The sequence below is a fragment of the Oryzias latipes genome, chromosome 19 (assembly GCF_053564925.1).
Source record: "Oryzias latipes strain Hd-rR chromosome 19, Olatipes_Hd-rR_3.1".
Classification (NCBI taxonomy): domain Eukaryota; kingdom Metazoa; phylum Chordata; class Actinopteri; order Beloniformes; family Adrianichthyidae; genus Oryzias; species Oryzias latipes.
Window position 1 is genome coordinate 25739567 of NC_136255.1, and position 19249 is coordinate 25758815.

Below are 19249 nucleotides of genomic sequence, written 5' to 3' on the forward strand. Positions count from 1 at the left end.
GGGCAGGGGGCATGCATGAGGGGAAGAGCTGCAGCGGCGCCGCCATCGCAGTCGCCCTGCAGCTGGACGGAACCACCGGGATCAGAGGTGAGTCCCACGGCGAGCCGCCGCTTTGATTGGCGGCGACGCTTTAATGAAGACCATTGAGGCGGCAGTTTGATGGACAGGCATCAAAGACGGTTGTAGCAGCAGCGCGTTCTGGCAGCGCTCCAGCAGGGAAAGACTGCGCCTTTGTGCGCCTCTGCAGCTCCAGGAGGAAATTCCTGCGGCTCCAGTTTCTCGGCCCCCCAGCTTTTCCAAAAACAGAGGATTCCTACCTGCTCCTCCTGCGCTTCACCTCCTAACGATTGATTTTTTTCTGTTACGTTTAGATTTGATGATGTACCTGTTGAGTTTAGCTGCAACGGTTTCCCAACAAGTGTGAGGCTTTTGGATGGAGAAGACAAGCTCCTCATGCTTGTTTCCTGTGGATCCAGACCGCTAATCCCAGCGTGGGAATGTGATTTCAGAGCATCAGAGAGAACTCAGAAAAACCAGCAACACCTAAAGCAGCAGAGAGGAAGTTTTTCTCCTCCAGTTCTCCCTGCAGAACGCACAGAAAAGTCCACTTCAGCTTCCACAGCAGAATCTTTGGTCTCCACTGATCTCCATCTGAAGCTTTCTACACATTTTTTAACGTGAACAAAGTTATCATCTGAATGTGTTCACAGTAATAACATATTTGTGTTTTCATTTCAGCTGATCAAAAGGTGAAGAAAATCCTTCTGCTTAAGGTCCAAAGCAGTTTATTTCAAACATTTAGACAGCAAATGTTATTTATATAGATGTATGCCTCATTTTATTTTAATAAGAAAACTTGGCAACATGTAATAATTATCTGTTATAAATCAGTTGTTAAATAGCAGTGTGCTTTGATAATTAGTTATAGAGCATGAATAAGCTGTTAGTAAATGAATGAATTAGTTGTAGATGGATGAACGAGGGATGGACCGATGGGACCGGACGTCGGCTTCTTCTCTTCGGGTCGGTTCTGTGGATCAGATGCGTCAAATGTTCTCCGTTTCAGATGTTCTCTCCGCTCTGGGTTCTGCTGCTGCTCTGCCTTCCTGCAGCACAAACTGCAAAGTGTCCACAGAGGTGCGTCTGCGACCAGATCCAGCTCACGGTGGCCTGCGTCAACAAGAACCTGACCCGCGTTCCCCCCACCCTGGATGAGGTTCCGGACACTTCAGCTGTTCTGATTCACCGTCACCTAGGAGATCATTGAAGAACCGTGACTGAGGTCTCTCCTCCCCCTTTAGATCACCGTCAAACTGTATCTTGGAGGAAATGACCTGCAGGATCTGCCCAGTGGGGCTTTCAAACACACCCCCTACCTGACTCACCTGACACTGCAGCGCTCCGGCATCCAGAGGGTGAGGGAGGGGGCTTTCCGTGGCCTCGGTCGCCTGGTGTTTCTCAATCTGGCTCACAACAACATTGAGATCCTCTACCAGGTATTCCTGTTTTGGGTGATTTAACTGAGGTCACATTTATGTGTTGGTGCTAAATCCTGTCTGCATTTTCGGACTGAAGGAGTCGTTCGATGGTCTGTCCTCACTCAAGAGGCTCCTGGTGGACCACAACCGTTTGGAGGAGATCCAGCCTGGAGCGTTCTCCCAGCTGGGCTTCCTGAACCTTCTCTCCCTCACACACAACCAGCTGAGCTACATCCCCAACATGGCCTTCCAGGTAACCCTCAGCGGAGGAACAGCGAGCAGAGCCGCTTCCTGCTGTCAGAGCCTTTGACCACACACTGTTCCTCCTTTCAGGGTCTGCAGAACATCAAGTGGCTCCGTCTCAGCCACAACTCTCTAAACAACGTGGAACACGACGCCTTCGCTGGTCTGTTCACGCTCACCAGACTCAGTCTGGACCACAACGAGCTGCAGTTTTTCCCCACAGAAACCATGACGAGGTGAATCTCTGAGTCAGCTCCTCCTCACTGAGCGTTCAGCTGATCATGGAACTGATCATGGAGCTGATCTTACAGCTGATCATGGAGCTGACTCTACAGCTGATCCTCCAGCTGATCCTCCAGCTGATCATGGAGCTGACTCTACAGCTGATCCTCCAGCTGATCCTCCAGCTGATCATGGAGCTGACTCTACAGCTGATCATGCAGCTGATCTTACAGCTGATCCTACAGCTGATCATGCAGCTGATCATGGAGCTGACTCTACAGCTGATCCTCCAGCTGATCTTGGAGCTGACTCTACAGCTGATCATGCAGCTGATCTTACAGCTGATCCTACAGCTGATCATGCAGCTGATCATGGAGCTGACTCTACAGCTGATCCTCCAGCTGATCATGGAGCTGACTCTACAGCTGATCCTCCAGCTGATCCTCCAGCTGATCTTGGAGCTGATCCTCCAGCTGATCATGGAGTTGACTCTACAGCTGATCCTCCAGCTGATCCTCCAGCTGATCTTGGAGCTGATCTTACAGCTGATCATGCAGCTGATCTTACAGCTGATCCTACAGCTGATCATGCAGCTGATCTTACAGCTGATCATGGAGCTGACCATGAAGCGGATCTTACAGCTGATCCTACAGCTGATCATGGAGCTGATCTTACAGCTGATCATGCAGCTGATCTTACAGCTGATCATGGAGCTGATCTTACAACTGATCATGGAGCTGATCTTACAGCTGTTCATGGAGCTGATCTTACAGCTGTTCATGGAGCTGATCTTACAGCTGATCGTGGAGCTGATCTTACAGCTGATCTTACAGCTGATCATGGAGCTGATCCTACAGCTGATCATGGAGCTGATCTTACAGCTGATCATGGAGCTGATCTTACAGCTGATCATGGAGCTGATCTTACAGCTGATCTTACAGCTGATCATGGAGCTGACTCTACAGCTGATCCTCCAGCTGATCCTCCAGCTGATCATGGAGCTGACTCTACAGCTGATCCTCCAGCTGATCCTCCAGCTGATCTTGGAGCTGATCTTACAGCTGATCATGCAGCTGATCTTACAGCTGATCCTACAGCTGATCATGCAGCTGATCTTACAGCTGATCATGGAGCTGACCATGAAGCGGATCTTACAGCTGATCCTACAGCTGATCATGGAGCTGATCTTACAGCTGATCATGGAGCTGATATTACAGCTGTTCATGGAGCTGATCTTACAGCTGATCTTACAGCTGATCATGGAGCTGATCCTACAGCTGATCATGGAGCTGATCTTACAACTGATCATGGAGCTGATCTTACAGCTGTTCATGGAGCTGATCTTACAGCTGTTCATGGAGCTGATCTTACAGCTGATCGTGGAGCTGATCTTACAGCTGATCTTACAGCTGATCATGGAGCTGATCCTACAGCTGATCATGGAGCTGATCTTACAGCTGATCATGGAGCTGATCTTACAGCTGATCATGGAGCTGATCTTACAGCTGATCTTACAGCTGATCATGGAGCTGACTCTACAGCTGATCCTCCAGCTGATCCTCCAGCTGATCATGGAGCTGACTCTACAGCTGATCCTCCAGCTGATCCTCCAGCTGATCTTGGAGCTGATCTTACAGCTGATCATGCAGCTGATCTTACAGCTGATCCTACAGCTGATCATGCAGCTGATCTTACAGCTGATCATGGAGCTGACCATGAAGCGGATCTTACAGCTGATCCTACAGCTGATCATGGAGCTGATCTTACAGCTGATCATGGAGCTGATATTACAGCTGTTCATGGAGCTGATCTTACAGCTGATCATGGAGCTGATCTTACAGCTGATCTTACAGCTGATCATGGAGCTGATCCTACAGCTGATCATGGAGCTGATCCTACGGCTGATCATGGAGCTGATTCTACAGCTGATCCTAAAGCTGATCATGGAGCTGATCCTACAGCTAATCCTACAGCTGATCCTACAGCTGATCATGGAGCTGACTCTACAGCTAATCCTACAGCTGATCCTACAGCTGATCATGCAGCTGATCTTACAGCTGATCATGGAGCTGATCATTCAGCTGATCTTACAGCTGATCATGCAGCTGATCTTACAGCTGTTCATGGAGCTGATCTTACAGCTGATCATGGAGCTGATCTTACAGCTGATCATGGAGCTGATCTTACAGCTGATCTTACAGCTGATCATGGAGCTGACTCTACAGCTGATCCTACAGTTCATCATGGAGCTGATCTTACAGCTGATCCTACAGCTGATCATGCAGCTGATCTTACAGCTGTTCATGGAGCTGATCTTACAGCTGATCATGGAGCTGATCTTACAGCTGATCATGGAGCTGACTCTACAGCTGATCCTACAGTTCATCATGGAGCTGATCTTACAGCTGATCCTACAGCTGATCATGCAGCTGATCTTACAGCTGATCATGGAGCTGACCATGAAGCGGATCTTATAGCTGATCCTACAGCTGATCATGGAGCTGATCTTACAGCCGATCATGGAGCTGATCTTACAGCTGTTCATGGAGCTGATCTTACAGCTGATCATGGAGCTGATCCTACAGCTGATCATGAAGCTGATCCTACAGCTGATCATGAAGCTGATCCTCCAGCTGATCATGGAGCTGACTCTACAGCTGATCTTACAGCTGATTCTACAGCTGATCCTACAGTTGATCATGGAGCTGATCTTACAGCTGATCATGGAGCTGATCCTACAGCTGATCCTACAGCTGATCATGAAGCTGATCCTCCAGCTGATCATGGAGCTGACTCTACAGCTGATCCTAAAGCTGATCATGGAGCTGACTCCACAGCTGATCATGGAGCTGACTCTACAGCTGATCATGGAGCTGATTCTACAGCTGATCATGGAGCTGACTCCACAGCTGATCATGGAGCTGACTCCACAGCTGATCATGGAGCTGACTCCACAGCTGATCATGGAGCTGACTCCACAGCTGATCCTACAGCTGGTCCTGCAGTTAAACATGCAGCTGATATTCACCAAAACATCTAAACATTTAAAAATGCTCTACAGTGATGTTGAATCCTTCATTGAAGGAGAAAGGACCATGAAAGGAGATTTTCCAGTCCTCTTTGAGACCCAAGCTGTTAATTTTAAAGCTTTGAAATAATTACGGTTCTATGCTTTTTCCGATTAACATAAACAATTCTGAGAATTTAGAAGTAACTAAACCAAAGTCTGAAGCTTTTTAGGTTTCTAACGTCAAAGCTGCAAAATCAAGCAAATCTGACATTTCCTCTCAGACTGTCAGAGGTGACCCGTCTGGACCTGAGCTTCAACCCCATGACGTACCTGGGAGAGGAGGCGGTGTCCATGTCCAAGCTGACCCACCTCTTCCTGGACCACATGTCCCTGCAGGACCTGGTGAACACCGCTGTGTCCAAATCCCCCAACCTCCTCCACCTAGACATCAGCCATAACCAGCTGCGCCTCATCCAGCCTTTCTCGGAAGGCTCGCCTAAACTGGCACGCCTCAACCTGGACGGGAACCCCGTCTCCTGCAACTGCTACCTGCGTCCGCTCAGGTACGTCACACCTCTGCAGGATCTATGCTTCTCTTCAGTGGTCAAACCATCTGTGACCGCGCCGCAGAGAGTGGGCGATTCGCCGGAAGGTGAAGCTGATGGGGTCGTGTGGAGGTCCGGCCCACCTCTCAGGAGAGAGTCTAGAGGCCGTTTATCCCGCCCAGCTGCGCTGCCAGAGCCAGGAGGCCATGCTGAAGGCGGAGTTTGAGGAAGCGAGCAGGATCTCGCCACGGCCCACTGAGGCGCCAGAGAACGAGATCAAATGTCCCGCCAACTGTGTCTGTGAGGTGAGGCACCCTCACCGCCTAATCCTAATCTGAAATTATGAGTCTTGATTCAAATCTGTTACAAAGGAAATACATAAAAAACACAGAAAAAGGAGCAACATTAACATAAAAATGTATTTTACACATGGAGCTCAAATGATGGTCTATAATCTCATTTCTTGTCCATGGAGGGATTATTCTTGAGTGAAGGACCCGATTGCTCTTTGTTGACTCAAAAACTCACCAAAAATTGAAAACACCTAATACCCGCTAAAAAAAAATCAATTTTTGACATGGTGAATGACAACCCCCCACCCCCTAAAGAAAAGATGACATCACAGTGGGAGAAACCGTCAAAAGAAAGGCGAATGGGGCCGAAAACTGTTTTAGAGCTCGAAAAAATATTTAAAAATCCTCTAACGAAACCAAAACACACATTTTAAAGAAACTATTATGGGATGGCCACAGACCTTTGACCTCTTCTACAAGTTTAAACTCCTCCCAGGCATTTCCATCCATCATCTCCTAACTCCTCAAGCATCATCGTGAAGCCTTTTGGGAAAATATGTTGGTTTTAAAATGTGTAGATTTTTAATGGCGTCAGCCCGGAAAATCTCGGTTTTCCTTGTATTTTGTACATATATTGTGAAAGTGTAATACGTGGATCATTGGTTCAAACTGAATGAAACGATATGACAGATGATGTGAACCTATTAGGAACATGGTTAGCAGAAAACCTCCGTTGTCAAGGAAATCCAAAAGTTTACTTTTGCAGATTCTTCTAAAAATGACATAAACCTGTTTGTCACCCCCAGGCAACCAAAAAAGTAAAATGGTTGCTATGGAAATAAAACCAATAAAAGAGACGCCATTTTCAAAAATGCCCTTCACCAGGCTGGTGGGGGCAGAAGGGGAGAGGGAGGGGGCGTGTACAGTCCGTCATCAGTGCTATAATAAAGAACCTTCAGGCTATTTGATAGGAACGTCTTTTTTCCAGCCAATTATAAAGATTTGTGTTTCCTAATGAATGAAAGGAATTTTAAACATTCTGGGGAAACTGGTGGGATTTTATGAAACGAAAATTTCTGCATGTGTCTACAGGACACGCATCACTCATCATGTGAGAACCGTGGTCACGCCAAAGTCCCTCGCGGGTTCTCTTCAACCACGCGTCTTCTTGACCTGCGTGGAAACCACTTCCATTACATCCCCGCCAACAGCTTCCCGGCTCTCGGCCAGGTCGTGTCTTTGCACCTTCAGCGCTGCAAGATCGTGGAGGTGGAGGGAGGGGCCTTTAACGGCATGAAGGGGCTGATCTACCTGTACCTGTCCCAGAACGAGCTCGCCTCTCTCAGCTCTGACGCCTTTAAAGGTAACTTGAATTTTAGGGACGCCCATTTTTGTTTGGGTTTCACAGCTGGGGGCTCTTTTCCTCCAAAGGTCTTCCTCAGCTCACATACCTCCACCTGGACAGGAACCGCTTCACCCACTTTCCCAGAGGAGCCTTCAAACTGGTCCCCAGCCTGCAGGCTCTTCACCTGGAGAACAACACCATCACCAAGCTTGAGCCGGGCGCCATGGCGGGGGCCGAGTCCCTCAGAGCCCTTTACCTGACCGGGAATGCCATCGAGCGTGTGGCGCCCGGGGCTCTGGACGAAGCCCGGGATCTGGACACGCTCCACCTGGGGGGGAACGGGCTGAAGGAGGTCCCTGCTGAAGCCCTGAGCAGAGCTGGGAGCATCAGGGACCTCCGCCTGTCGGGAAACCCCATTCGATGGGTGGGGCCAGGCACCTTCAAGGCGCTGGAGAACTCGCTGAAGGAGCTGTATCTGGATCACATGGGCCTGGAGAGGGTGAGTGCACTGCAGGTTCTGTCGTCAGGCAGTTTCTCATCAGGTCTAATCCAATCTGCTTCGCTCCAGATGTCCCAGGACTCCCTGGCAGGAGTGGGACCTGGGTTAAGAAGTCTGTTTTTGGAGGGGAACCAGCTGGAGGAGGTGCCGGACCTCCGTCCGCTCAGATCTCTGGAGGTCATCAACCTGGCTGACAATCCCCTGATGTGCGACTGCCCCCTCCTGCCGCTCCGCTTGTAAGACGGGGGGAGCCGCTTCTGATGCTGTGAAGGGGGGGTTCATACGTCCAGGAAGCCGCAGATGACCGCTGGGGGTGTCTGAACGTCTGCTCTTCTTTTAGGTGGATCGAGAAGGTCAACCTGAAAGTGCGAGCCACCTGCAGCAATCCTCCCGAACTGAGGGGTCAAAGGGTGCAGGACGTCCCCGTCTTCAAGGCCTGTCCTGGAGGAGAGACGCTCCCCGACCCCCCCAAAAAGGAAGAGTCCACAATGCCGGGACACAGAACCAAAACCAAGAAACACAAGAGTCCGAGCAGAAAACCGGGAGCCACAAAGAAAGATCCGACAACCTTAAAGAGACGCAGCGCAGCTTAAACCACCGAAGTTCTCCTTTCATCTGAAAATAATGATCAGTTATTTTATCCAAAGCTTTTTAATCAGTTTATTCTTTTAATGATGTCACCTAAAGGCTTTGAAAGCAGACGCTTCTGCAGAGCAAATCAGAAACTAGGACATAGTTTCTGCAGAGCAACAGGAGTTCATTAGAAAATCCCCCCTCCCTCCATGTTGCTGAGAGCTCTCTGTTTACATGCTCTCTTACAGCGGAGCAACAAAAATGGCAGAAATATCGGTGCCATCCAGTCGTCCAGTTCTGATCCAGATTCCAGTTCAGACCAGGAAAACAGAGGCGCTCATGGATCTGTTGGTCTGCAGGTGGATGATCAGAAAGGGGCGGAGCAGGGAGCTCGTGGCCCCGCCCAGCACTTTTTCTAATCTTTTTCGTCAATTTGAATAAAGAAATACTAAAGAGATTTTAAGCTTGGTTTTCTTCAAATTTGTCCTCCATCAGAAAAATGCTACGAGAAGATATTAAAAACACAGAAATGTAGGAAACATTAAACTATGACGGACATATGAAGGCGACGGTCTCTGTGGGTCGAACCTTCTGTGAACATCCGCTCAACACGCCGCATTTTTGGAAATAAATCTAGATAAATGGCTGAAATTCTGATTGTAAATCCTGTTTGTTTGGCTTTTTGGCTCCTAAAACACTTGTGTTAAAAAGAAAATGCAATTATGGAAAAGCTCTCTTTTTTTGGATCATCTGATGTTTTTCTTTTAAATCAGCCGAGCTGCTAGAAAAAAGTATAAACTTTATTGGTCCACAAATGTTTACAACAAAATAACGTTTTCAAACTTTTGTTGGCAGAAGAATCTTTCAGTATTTCACAAACCGTAGTTTTCTAGCGTCTGCTTCTACGTGAAGCTGTGCTCTTCATCTTCATCATCATCATCTGCAATCGGAGCCTCCTTCGCTGTTGGGTAATCCACGCTTTCCCAGCTGCTCTGCTCCGGCACCTCCAGGTTCTCCTCTTCCTCCTTCTTGACCTCACTCAGGGAGATTAGTTGATTGTCGGGGAAATTGACGGGAGTCTCCACCTCCTCCACCTTCACCTGCACCGCAGAGACTAGAGAGGATGGCGCCGCGTTTAGACGGATGAGCGACAGAACCGACCCGCCGTCGCTCCTCACTTACTGTCTTGCTCCTCCGGCTCAGTTTTGGGTTGGAGGAGCGGCGCCGCCGGAGCAAACGCTTCATCCGCCGGCCTCTCCTCTTCGGCATTTTTGTCCCGGTCCTGCGACAGCCTCTTCCTCTGCCCCTTCTTTTCTACAAAGACCGACAAATTATTTCCCAGAGAAACAACACGAAAATCCTCCCGTTTCGGAATCAGACGTACTCTTTTTCCCGAACACGAAGGGCTTGGGCCGCTTGTTCCGCGCCGTCTGGTTTTCACTGAACTCGACTGGAAAAAACCAACAGATTCGTTTTACATCAATCATTTATGCTTGGCTGCAGCTGCGTCACGCGTGTTTCTACCGGGCTCTGGGGGCGGCTGCAGCTGGTAGCCCACCAGCTCACACCAGCCCACGGGGTAGATGTCCGGGGACTGGTGGTCGATCCACTGGTCGAACTCGTCGTCCCAGCCGTCGAAGTGGATGAGCAGCAGGCGGCCCACGCAGCGCTTCACCGTGGCCACGCACACCAGCCGCGGCTCCATCAGGTCCACCGCCTCCAGCTTCACGTTGGGGGAGAAGCCGTGGCCGGGGTAGTCCTGAAAAAGAAGAGCGTGGATCAGCTGAGGGGCTCCTCCGGGGCGTCCAGAGCCCGACTCCCTCTCTTACAGTGTTGAACAGTCGTGGAGGAGCAGCGGCGGATTTGGTTTCTTCCAGGTATTTTTGCCAGTTGAAGGTCTGGGGGTCATAACCTGCAAGAAACGAAAAGATTCTGACAGGCTGTCGGCTTCTGTGAATAAAGGATGGTTTATATAGAGAAAGAGAGAGAGATGGACATATCTATCTATCTATCTATCTATCTATCTATCTATCTAAAGAGATATACTAATATAGAGATATAGTGATTTATATCTAGACTTTGCAACTGTCACATCAGCAGAACAGGAAACCATTTCAATGTGACGATCCTCTGAGAACTAGAACGCCATTTCCAGGAGTGACTTTTTCTCATGTCTGCTGGATTTTACAACTTAAAATAAAGCCAATGTGTTAAAAAAAAAAGTTTCCTAAAGCAGAGTTTGTTTGGGTCAAAGTTCCTGACAGAAAACTGCGGTCTACCTGGAGGGACAGTCAGAGGGATCTGATTCTTCTGGCAGTAGTTGATGGGCAGAATGGCGTGCGAGGAGGCGTGATAACAGAACCGGTCAGAGCCGTTGCTGGACGCCACGCCGTCGATGCCGACCATGATGTAACCGTCAAACAGCACCTGCGGAGGCGGCAGCAGGCAGGATGAGCGCGCAGGAAGCGGGCGTCCGCTCGCGCCCAAACACCCGTCTCACCTTGTGGACGGTGGCCACGCAGATGTTTCCCAGGTTGAGGGGGTCGATGGCCTCCAGCTTCATCCCTTCTTCAAAGAAACCTTCTCCCATGTAGACCGCTCTGGGCTGCAGAGTTTCAGAGACACGCCATCGCCTCAAGCAAACAGGAAACCAACAGGAGAAGAAGCTCTGACGGACGCTCCGGTACCTTTTTGAAAAGCGTGAACCCGGCGTCGGCGTTGTTCTTCACCCCGCTGAACGTTTCAGCGCCGCCTGCTGCAGAGAAACCAATAATGCACTTTGATGTGGAAACAGAGAGAGCTATTATGCGGATGACGGGAAGTGGGGGTGGGGTTGCTCCGCGCTAACGGAAAATCAAAATCCATATTTTGAGGAAGACTCCTGTTTTATTTTCTTTAAAGTGGAAGGCTCTTCTTCTGTTTTATTAACTTTATTAACTTCCAGCTCCGATCAAATGAAGTCGATCCGGTCGCCATTTTTCCCTGACACAGAAAAAACCTCGTGGACGGATGGTGGCCACGCGGGGCCGGGGCCAGAAGCAGCGATTGGCCAGAGTCGACGTTTCTATGGCAACCACTCTCACCAATCAGGAGTGAGATTGTTGGAAGGCCACACCCCTTACCACCTCATAGTGGGATACACAAAATCTGTCAATCAAATGTTTTGATTGAAGAGTAAAGGTGGGGGGGCCAGCAAGCTCTGCCTAATTTTATTAAAACATCTGATTGGTCAGTTTATAACTTGAATAACTTGAACTACAGAAAACATATTCAGGAAATGAGGATTATCAAGAAGATGTTAAAAAATAATTACGTCTATGGGGTTCTGTCTACTTCCTGTTTGGAACGCCAGGGGGAGGAGTCAGTCAGTCTCAGGGTTTTGGGTTCCGTTACCTGCTGCTCTGACGGCGTGACCCACTCTCTTGGACCAGCCTATGGGATGGACCAGAGGACTCCACATGTGGCACCAGAAGTCGGCCACGTTTCCCAGGGCGTCGCTCTGGTCTGCGTACAGCAGCCGCAGGCGGCCCCCGATGATGGAGTCCACCACGGCCAGCCGGGTGCGGCTCACGTGTTTGGGGTCCACCACCTCCACCCGCATGCCCACCCTGAAGGGGATCTTTATGCTCTCCGCCAGCTGGAGAGGAGCGGCCTTAGAAATCACCTTTAGTCCACCACGAACCCCCCCTCCCACCGCATCAAACTCACCTTCAGGTAGAAGTTCACGGGCAGGGTCACGCCCCCCACCAGCTTTTTCATCAGGTACTCCTTCCAGTCCGGGATGTTCTGTACATCTACGCAGAAACACAACGTTCACCTACAGCGGCTCTCCTGAGCTCCGCCCACTGAGGAGCGTCGCGTCACCTCACCCTGCGGCGGCACCAGCAGTTTACTCGTCATGGCGCACCACCCAATCGGGTTCATCTCGCCCGAAACCAGACTGCACCAGAAGTCCCGGCTGCTGTCGTACTCGAAGCCTTCGTACCTGAGCAGAGCTTTGTATCCTGCAGAGATCGAAGGGCGGGGCGTTTCCCTCAGAACCAGAACCAGAACTGTTCTGTGATCTAGGACTGCAGCAGGTTAGCTGCTCACAGGCGGAGGAGGGAAAAACCGGCGCTGACCTGCAACCTGGATGACTGTAGCGATCCAGTAGACCTTACTGGGGAGAACTGCGTTGGTGTTCAGGACCTCCACCTTCATCCCAACGGTGATGGCGTCCCAGATGCTGTACAGAGGCGCCTGCAGAGGCAGAAGACGGGCCGCAGAACCCAGAACCGGAACTTTAAACGCAAATTCAGAAAGAAAACTGTAGGAGATTAAAAAAAAACAGCCTGAAACTTTACTTAAAGCACAGAAAGGTCAACGAGGTTGATTGTCCGAAAAAACAAAAACACGAAATAAACATAAAGTACAGACCAAAAGTTTATACAAACCTTCCTAATTCAAAGAGTTTTCTATATTTCTTTTGTAGATTCACACTGAAGGCATCAAAACTTTGAATTAACAGATTTGGAATTATCTAAATAACAAAAAAGTGTGAAACAACAGAAAATATGTCATATTGTAGGTTCTTCATAGTATCCACCTTTTGCTTTGATTACTGCTTTGCACACTCTTGGCATAAGTGTGATTTCTTGCCTTATAAATGGGGTTGGGATCATCAGTTGTGTTGTGCAGAAGTCAGGTGAACACAGCTGATAGTCCAACTGAATAGACTGTTAGAATTTGGATTATGGCAAGAAAAAAGCAGCTAAGTACAGAAAAACGAGCGGCCGTCATTACTTTAAGAAATGAAGGTCAGTCAGTCCGAAAAATTGGGAAAACTTTGAAAGTGTCCCCAAGTGCAGTCACAAAAACCATCAAGTGCCACAAAGAAACCGGCTCACATGTGGACCCCCCCCAGGAAAGGAAGACCAAGAGTCACCTCTGCTGCAGAGGATAAGTTCATCCGAGTCAGAAATGGCAGGTTAACAGCAGCTCAGATTAGAGAGCAGGTCAATGGTACTCAGAGTTCTAGCAGCAGACACATCTCTACAACAACTGTTCAAAGGAGACTGTGTGAATCAGGCCTTCATGCTAGAATATCTGCTAGGAAACCACTGCTAAAGAAAGGAAACAAGCAGAAGAGACTTGTTTGGGCTAAAGAACACAAGGAATGGACATTAGACCAGTGGAAATCTGGGCTTTGGTCTGATGAGTCCAAATTGGAGATTTTTGGTTCCAACCACCATGTCTTTGTGCGACGCAGAAAGGTGAACGGATGGACTCTACATGCCTGGTTCCCACTGTGAAGCATGGAGGAGGAGGTGTGATGGTGTGGGGGAGCTTTGCTGGTGACACTGTTGGGGATTTATTCCAACTTGAAGGCATACTGAACCAGCATGGCTACCACAGCATCTTGCAGCGGCATGCTATTCCATCCGGTTTGCGTTTAGTTGGACCATCATTTATTCTTCAACAGGACAATGACCCCAAACACACCTCCAGGCTGTGGAAGGGCTATTTGACCAAGAAGGAGAGAGATGGGGGGCTGCACCAGATGACCTGGCCTCCACAGTCACCGGACCTGAACCCCATCCAGATGGTTTGGGGTGAGCTGGACCGCAGAGTGAAGGCAAAAGGGCCAACAAGTGCTAAGCATTCTGGGAACTCCTTCCAGACTGTTGAAAGACCATTTCAGGTGACTTGAAGCTCATCAAGAGAATGCCCAAAGTGTACAAAGCAGTAATCAAATCAAAAGGTGGCTACTGAAGAACCTGGAATATGACATATTTTCAGTTGTTTCACACTTTTTTGTTATGTATATAATTCCACATGTGTTAATTCATAGTTTTGATGCCTTCAGTGTGAATCTACAAAAGAAACAAGGAAAAGTCTTTAAATGAAAAATGAAAGGTGTGTCCAAACTTTTGGTCTGTACTGTATGATGACATAAATTATACAGGAAAATATTTGTGAACTTAAAGTCTTCTACTAAATCTTTTTTTCTTCTATAACCAACTTTACTCTCTAACATTTTCCGATTACAGAAAACTTGTGTTTGTTTATCCATTTTTTATTTTATAACTTTAAGGAATTAAAGTGTTTTGTACAGAAAACATCTCCTACTATTGTTTTTATAAAGGAAGAGCTTTCTTTGTACACGTGTTTAGATATTAGGATAAAATTAATGAGGAATAAAAATAAAAAATAAAAGAGATTTTTTTAAAACTGTAACTGAGCTCCGATTCTGCTCATATTTGATTTTCTATAGAAACTGCAGCATCACTTGGTTTTCTGATGCCACAAATTCAGTTCAAAGCATTTCCAGATACGGTAGTCGATCAGTCGGGACCCACGTGTTCGAAGCAGGAGACGGAGGCGGCTAGAGAGGTTTCTTTCTCCAGGTAGGAGCCCCAGTCGAAGGCGGCAGACCCTGCGGGACGGACAGAAACCTCTCAGGTGAGGACGTCTGAGTTCTCTGCACATTTTCTTCAAAACCTTTTTGATTTTTTTTAATTTGAACTGCATCAAATTACAAAAAAAAACAAAAAAAAAAAAACAGGGACATTGGTCCAGAGAGGGACAAATAAATGAAATCCTAAATATGAGCAAGGAACATTTTAGAACAAAAACAGATTAAAAAGGAACTTAAAAGACTAAACTTTGACAAAAAGAGCACAACATTTGAAAGAATCCATGTTTTTTAGCCTTAACTGGCCTATTTTGAGGACTTTTCGTGACTTTTTGATGAAAATGCTGACATTACCGTCCACTGCTGCACCTGAAGCTGCTTTGTTGACTTTATTCAGCACAGCGGCTTTTTTTGGAGGTCTGCCCTGAAAGACAGAAAAACGCTAAACTTTCATTTCTACTAAAAAAAAACAAGAAATAATTAAAAAAAAGTCCCATCCTCAAAGTGAACCCAAACACCCCACGTTTGTGGAGACCCGATTGATGAAACGCACAGAATCTGTTGGGTTTTGACCCGTCGCTCTAAAACTTTTGATTTATTTCCTTTTTTTTTTAGAAGGTAATTTATTTATTTAGGATCATCCTTTTTGTGAAGAACCCTAGTGCTCTTGAGCCAAAAAACCAGAAAGGAGGCTCTTCATGGTCCCATCAGGGATCAAGGAGGCCCGCATCATCACTCTACCACCGCCATGTTTGGCTGTTGCTAACTGTAAACAAATCAAAAGTTCATGAATTAACTGAAATAAATCAAAGCCATCACACTTCCCATCAACAGTCATCCACTCTTTTCTTGATTCTGTCCTGGGAGGGAGGGTTCTCTACTCTCATAACCTTTCAACTCTTCATAATTTAGACATTTATGGTCTGTATTTTGTTTTCAGCCAGTGAATTATGTTTTTATGATGCCGCATTTTGGAAGAATGAAAGTATTTATTTTTAGACTGTAAACCTTTTTTTGTGAATTTTAATTCTTTAACTCCTGCATTTGACGTGATGGAGAAGAAGTATATTTTTGCATATTTATTTACTTTGACTTTAATGTCTTACTTTTACCTTCTTATTAACAAATTGGCTTTTATTCTCTTAGTTTTCATGTGCAATATATGTTTATTACTGAATTACAGTATGAACATAACTGTATATGTTGTTTTTTTTCACTTTTATGTTTAATAACTCATTTTATATGTGTACAGTGACATAAAGTCATTTTATTCTACTTTATGCTATTCTAATATCTTTATTATTTTACTGTATTATTTTTAATCACTATATATATCTATATGTGTGTGTATGTATATACATAAATGAAAGTGGATTGATCTTTAAATTAAAATTTAAATTGGTGTAATTTATTGAAACTCATCAGATTAATATTTAGTGCTTTGTCTCTCTCTCTCTCTCTCTCTCTCTCTCTCCAAACCACTCACGAGCTGATCCAGGTAACCGGGGGAGAGCTGCCCCCCCTCGCAGAAACGTGGGGTAAGAAACTGACTCGGAACCGCGTTGGACTTGAGGAGCCGAGCCCGGCGGCCCGGATGCATGTGGGGGTCGTGGTAATCGTCCGGGAGGAAATGTTTCTGGCAGACGAACAGCTTCCCCAGGATGAAGTTGGGGGTGTCCGGGTCCATGTCCAGAGCTAGCAGCCACTGGCGCAGCCGCTCCGGGTCGGCGGGGGGGAACCGGTGGAAGATCACGTTCGGACGTTTCTCCGTGGAGCACGAATCCACGCAGCACGTGTGGACCATTTTAAGCGGTTTGTTTGAACGCGACAAACGGAAAACTGCACGACTCTAGGGGGGAGTATTTACATTTCAAGCTCAGCGCGGTCTCTTCTTCTGTCGTTTGTTTTGTTATTTTGAAAATCTTTTTAGCAACGCTGCCTCCGTGTGGCCACCTATAGGAAGTGCACCTCCGTAATGTAAATGGCTAATTTTGTCCCAGTGAAATTAAATTAAATCTAATTAAGGTAGTAAAGAACATGGGTGAATTGAATCATATAAATATAAACATCAGTAATATACAGGAACCCCTCCATAATTTGTATATTTCTTTTAAGACAGTAAAATCTTTCCATTGTAAAAGATAAACTAGCTTGAGTTCAAAGATTTCTAAATCAATGCTCCATCTTCGTATTACTGGTGAAAAAAAAATCACTGAGAACAAGATTCCCAACTTTGATGAACAATTCCACATGATGCTTAGTAGTTTAAAAACTTTTTTTGTTTATGCTACAAATATCTCAAATAATTTATCTTTAAAAGCGTTTTTTGTGGCAATGCTTGATCTTGACCAACCTGTCATTACAAACACGCTGCTGAGTTCATTGACTACTAAGGGAGCACCTGCTAAGGAGGGTGGGTTGTCTATCCTTGTGTGTCAAAGGCTACGATGAATCTACAGCACGCATTTTCAAACCTTCAGACGAGCCAGAATGGTTGACCTCTTGGAGTTTGACGAATGGGAACGCGAGCAGGAGATGCTGCAGAAACGTTTGGCTTTCGAATAGAAACTACTGAAGCTCCCCGTCTTTCCGCACACTTCACAGACCGCTGCAAGAACAAAGAAATCACTTCGACGTCACATCCCCTTATTAACGTTTCCTCTCCTTTATTCTCAATCTTTGTTCCTCACCTGGTTGTTGAAACGCTCCGGCAGGCTCCAGGTGTTCTGTGTTCCCACCATCAGCATCATCTTCCTCGATTCTTGCCTCCTCATCATTTTCATCCTGCTGAAAGAACCAAAAACATGCATAAATAGAATAGACGGGATGGTTTCCCACTCTTGCTGCACATCGTGAACTACTCACAGAAAACCTGTGTTCTGTAAAGCGTCTTTGTCGGCCTGCATGCAGACATTTTCTGCAGCCTGCTCCTCTGCAGGAGGAGCAGAGCGGACGGAGAAACGCTATAGGAGCAGCTCCCGGCTTCAGCCTCAGAACACCTGAGGGAGATCGGGCCTCGAAATATTCCCTCCCAAAATGATCGCTGCAGAGGTGAGAGTTTGGGGTTGCCGACCACTCGGTCCGGGTTCTCTGCACCTGCTTCTCCCACTTGTGAAACTCATCTGGATCTCTGGGAAACCTGAAGAGCGTCACTCCATCTGCTGCAGATTTGCCACATCCATAAGCTACACAGTGAGAGGCCATCCTCACAAAACTACCTTAAATCCCTCTAACACTCAAACATGCTCTAGTTTTATTAGACTCTTTCAACTTTTTAGTCGAAAATAGTCCAGTAAGCACAAAAAAGAAGTTCTGCTAAACTATTCTGCCCAAGATATAGTGTCATTTAAACCAAAATATAAACCTTTTAACGGAAACAGAGGGGAAAAAGACAAGGAGGTTATGAACAGAAGGGGGGAAAACGATTTAGTCTGTTTATTTTAAATAAAACTCAGCAAATTAACTTAAATCTCAGTTAAACTGTTAATCATGATGACATGCAAACTAATGTTGAGGAGCAACTGTGCTAAGAAAGTTACGGCGTCCCGTTCAGGTCAAAAGCCGCCCTAGCGGCACGAAGTTCTGACTTAAACTGTCCTCCGCGCCGGTAAATCGGGCTCCTGCGCCGCCGAACAGAACGTCAACACCTCACAAAGATCTGTGATCTGCGCTCACCGAAAGCGCAGTGCCGTGCTTCCGGCATATCAGAACCCGGAAAGTCAACACGTGCTCTGATTGGTCAAATGGGACATCAGTCTGTCAGGTCGTGCTTTTGATTTGTTGATCCCATTAGCCAATCACAGATGCGTTGTTACGTCACATGTCTGCCAGTTCCAGACCGGAAGTTTTTGAAGAAAACTGATTTTTAAAAATGTATTAGCGCCTTCCCTGAATAACCTATGTGATAATAATTAATTCTACATTTTGAGAAAGAAATAAATATAAAAATGAGCTAAACAGAATTATGTCATATTTATGAATTGTTTTCCACAAAAAAGGTTACAACAATCCATTAATACACAACACTATTCTTTTTCAAAATAAGAGGAAAAATTTGTTTTGTATTTTGTTGAGCATGTGCTTGTAACTTGGGCAGTTATAGACTTGTAACAGTAGTTTGCAATACATATTAGCTGTGTTTTACAGATTATCCTCCTAAATTGCAATCCAATATAGATTACCTATGTTTTTTTTAAATATCCTACTTTACAGTTTTGTTCTCATAAAGGCCTGTAATACTTGTTTACTTGTTTCCACATTTAAATGATAAGTTGACAACGGTTATCAGGCTATGTTATGAATATTTTGTGATTATAAACATTATTCCGGGTCTATATAAACACAATATATACATATAACACAACCATAAAGTTGTTATTAATACAAAATATTAACACAAGCAAAAAATAGACAAGGTTTGTGGTATTTTTTATCTGTTAGAACCAGATAGAACAACATTGTATTGATCCCACAAAGCGGAAATGCCCTTGTTATCAAAGCTCTGTATACAAAAACAGCAGATACAGTCAAGGACACAAAAAATTCACTTTAAAAAATTAGCAACAACAATATTTGTTGTCCAGACCCTGTCACGTATAATGACACCATTTCGAAAACCTCTTAAGTAAAATATTAATAACATTTTTA

General features: G+C 46.2%; 2 protein-coding genes across 12 annotated transcripts; one reads left to right on the forward strand and one right to left on the reverse strand.

Annotated features, from left to right (window-relative positions):
* chadlb (chondroadherin-like b) lies at positions 1 to 8665 on the forward strand. Of its 2 annotated transcripts, XM_011487837.4 has the most exons (12): positions 10 to 87; positions 739 to 773; positions 1067 to 1216; positions 1302 to 1496; positions 1576 to 1731; positions 1812 to 1957; positions 5235 to 5516; positions 5584 to 5803; positions 6884 to 7154; positions 7223 to 7635; positions 7705 to 7871; positions 7976 to 8665. In XM_011487837.4, the coding sequence occupies exons 1-12, from the start codon at positions 12 to 14 to the stop codon at positions 8226 to 8228; spliced, it is 2364 nt and encodes a 787-aa protein (XP_011486139.4). In that variant the 5' UTR covers positions 10 to 11; the 3' UTR covers positions 8229 to 8665. The 2 variants fall into 2 exon arrangements, with proteins under 2 accessions (XP_004080161.4, XP_011486139.4); XM_004080113.5 differs by lacking the exon at positions 739 to 773 and having other exon boundaries at positions 1 to 87.
* Positions 8666 to 8987: 322 nt separating this feature from the next.
* l3mbtl2 (L3MBTL histone methyl-lysine binding protein 2) lies at positions 8988 to 18320 on the reverse strand. 10 transcript variants are annotated; one of them, XR_013651536.1, is made up of 17 exons: positions 17468 to 18319; positions 17293 to 17386; positions 17077 to 17210; positions 14957 to 15026; positions 14547 to 14623; positions 12330 to 12447; positions 12078 to 12212; positions 11917 to 12002; positions 11602 to 11845; positions 10896 to 10963; positions 10709 to 10813; positions 10488 to 10635; positions 10038 to 10120; positions 9733 to 9967; positions 9593 to 9658; positions 9391 to 9517; positions 8988 to 9322 (listed from the first exon to the last, which is right to left on the reverse strand). XR_013651536.1 is itself a non-coding variant. In XM_011487840.3 (17 exons), exons 1-17 carry the CDS (start codon positions 17804 to 17806, stop codon positions 9111 to 9113), a joined length of 2349 nt encoding a protein of 782 aa, XP_011486142.1. In that variant the 5' UTR covers positions 17807 to 18320; the 3' UTR covers positions 8988 to 9110. The 10 variants fall into 10 exon arrangements, 8 of the variants coding, with proteins under 8 accessions (XP_011486142.1, XP_078793662.1, XP_004080232.1 ...); XR_002292503.3 differs by having other exon boundaries at positions 17293 to 17398; positions 17468 to 18283; XM_011487840.3 differs by having other exon boundaries at positions 9391 to 9522; positions 17293 to 17389; positions 17468 to 18320.
* Between the last annotated feature and the right edge of the window lie 929 nt (positions 18321 to 19249).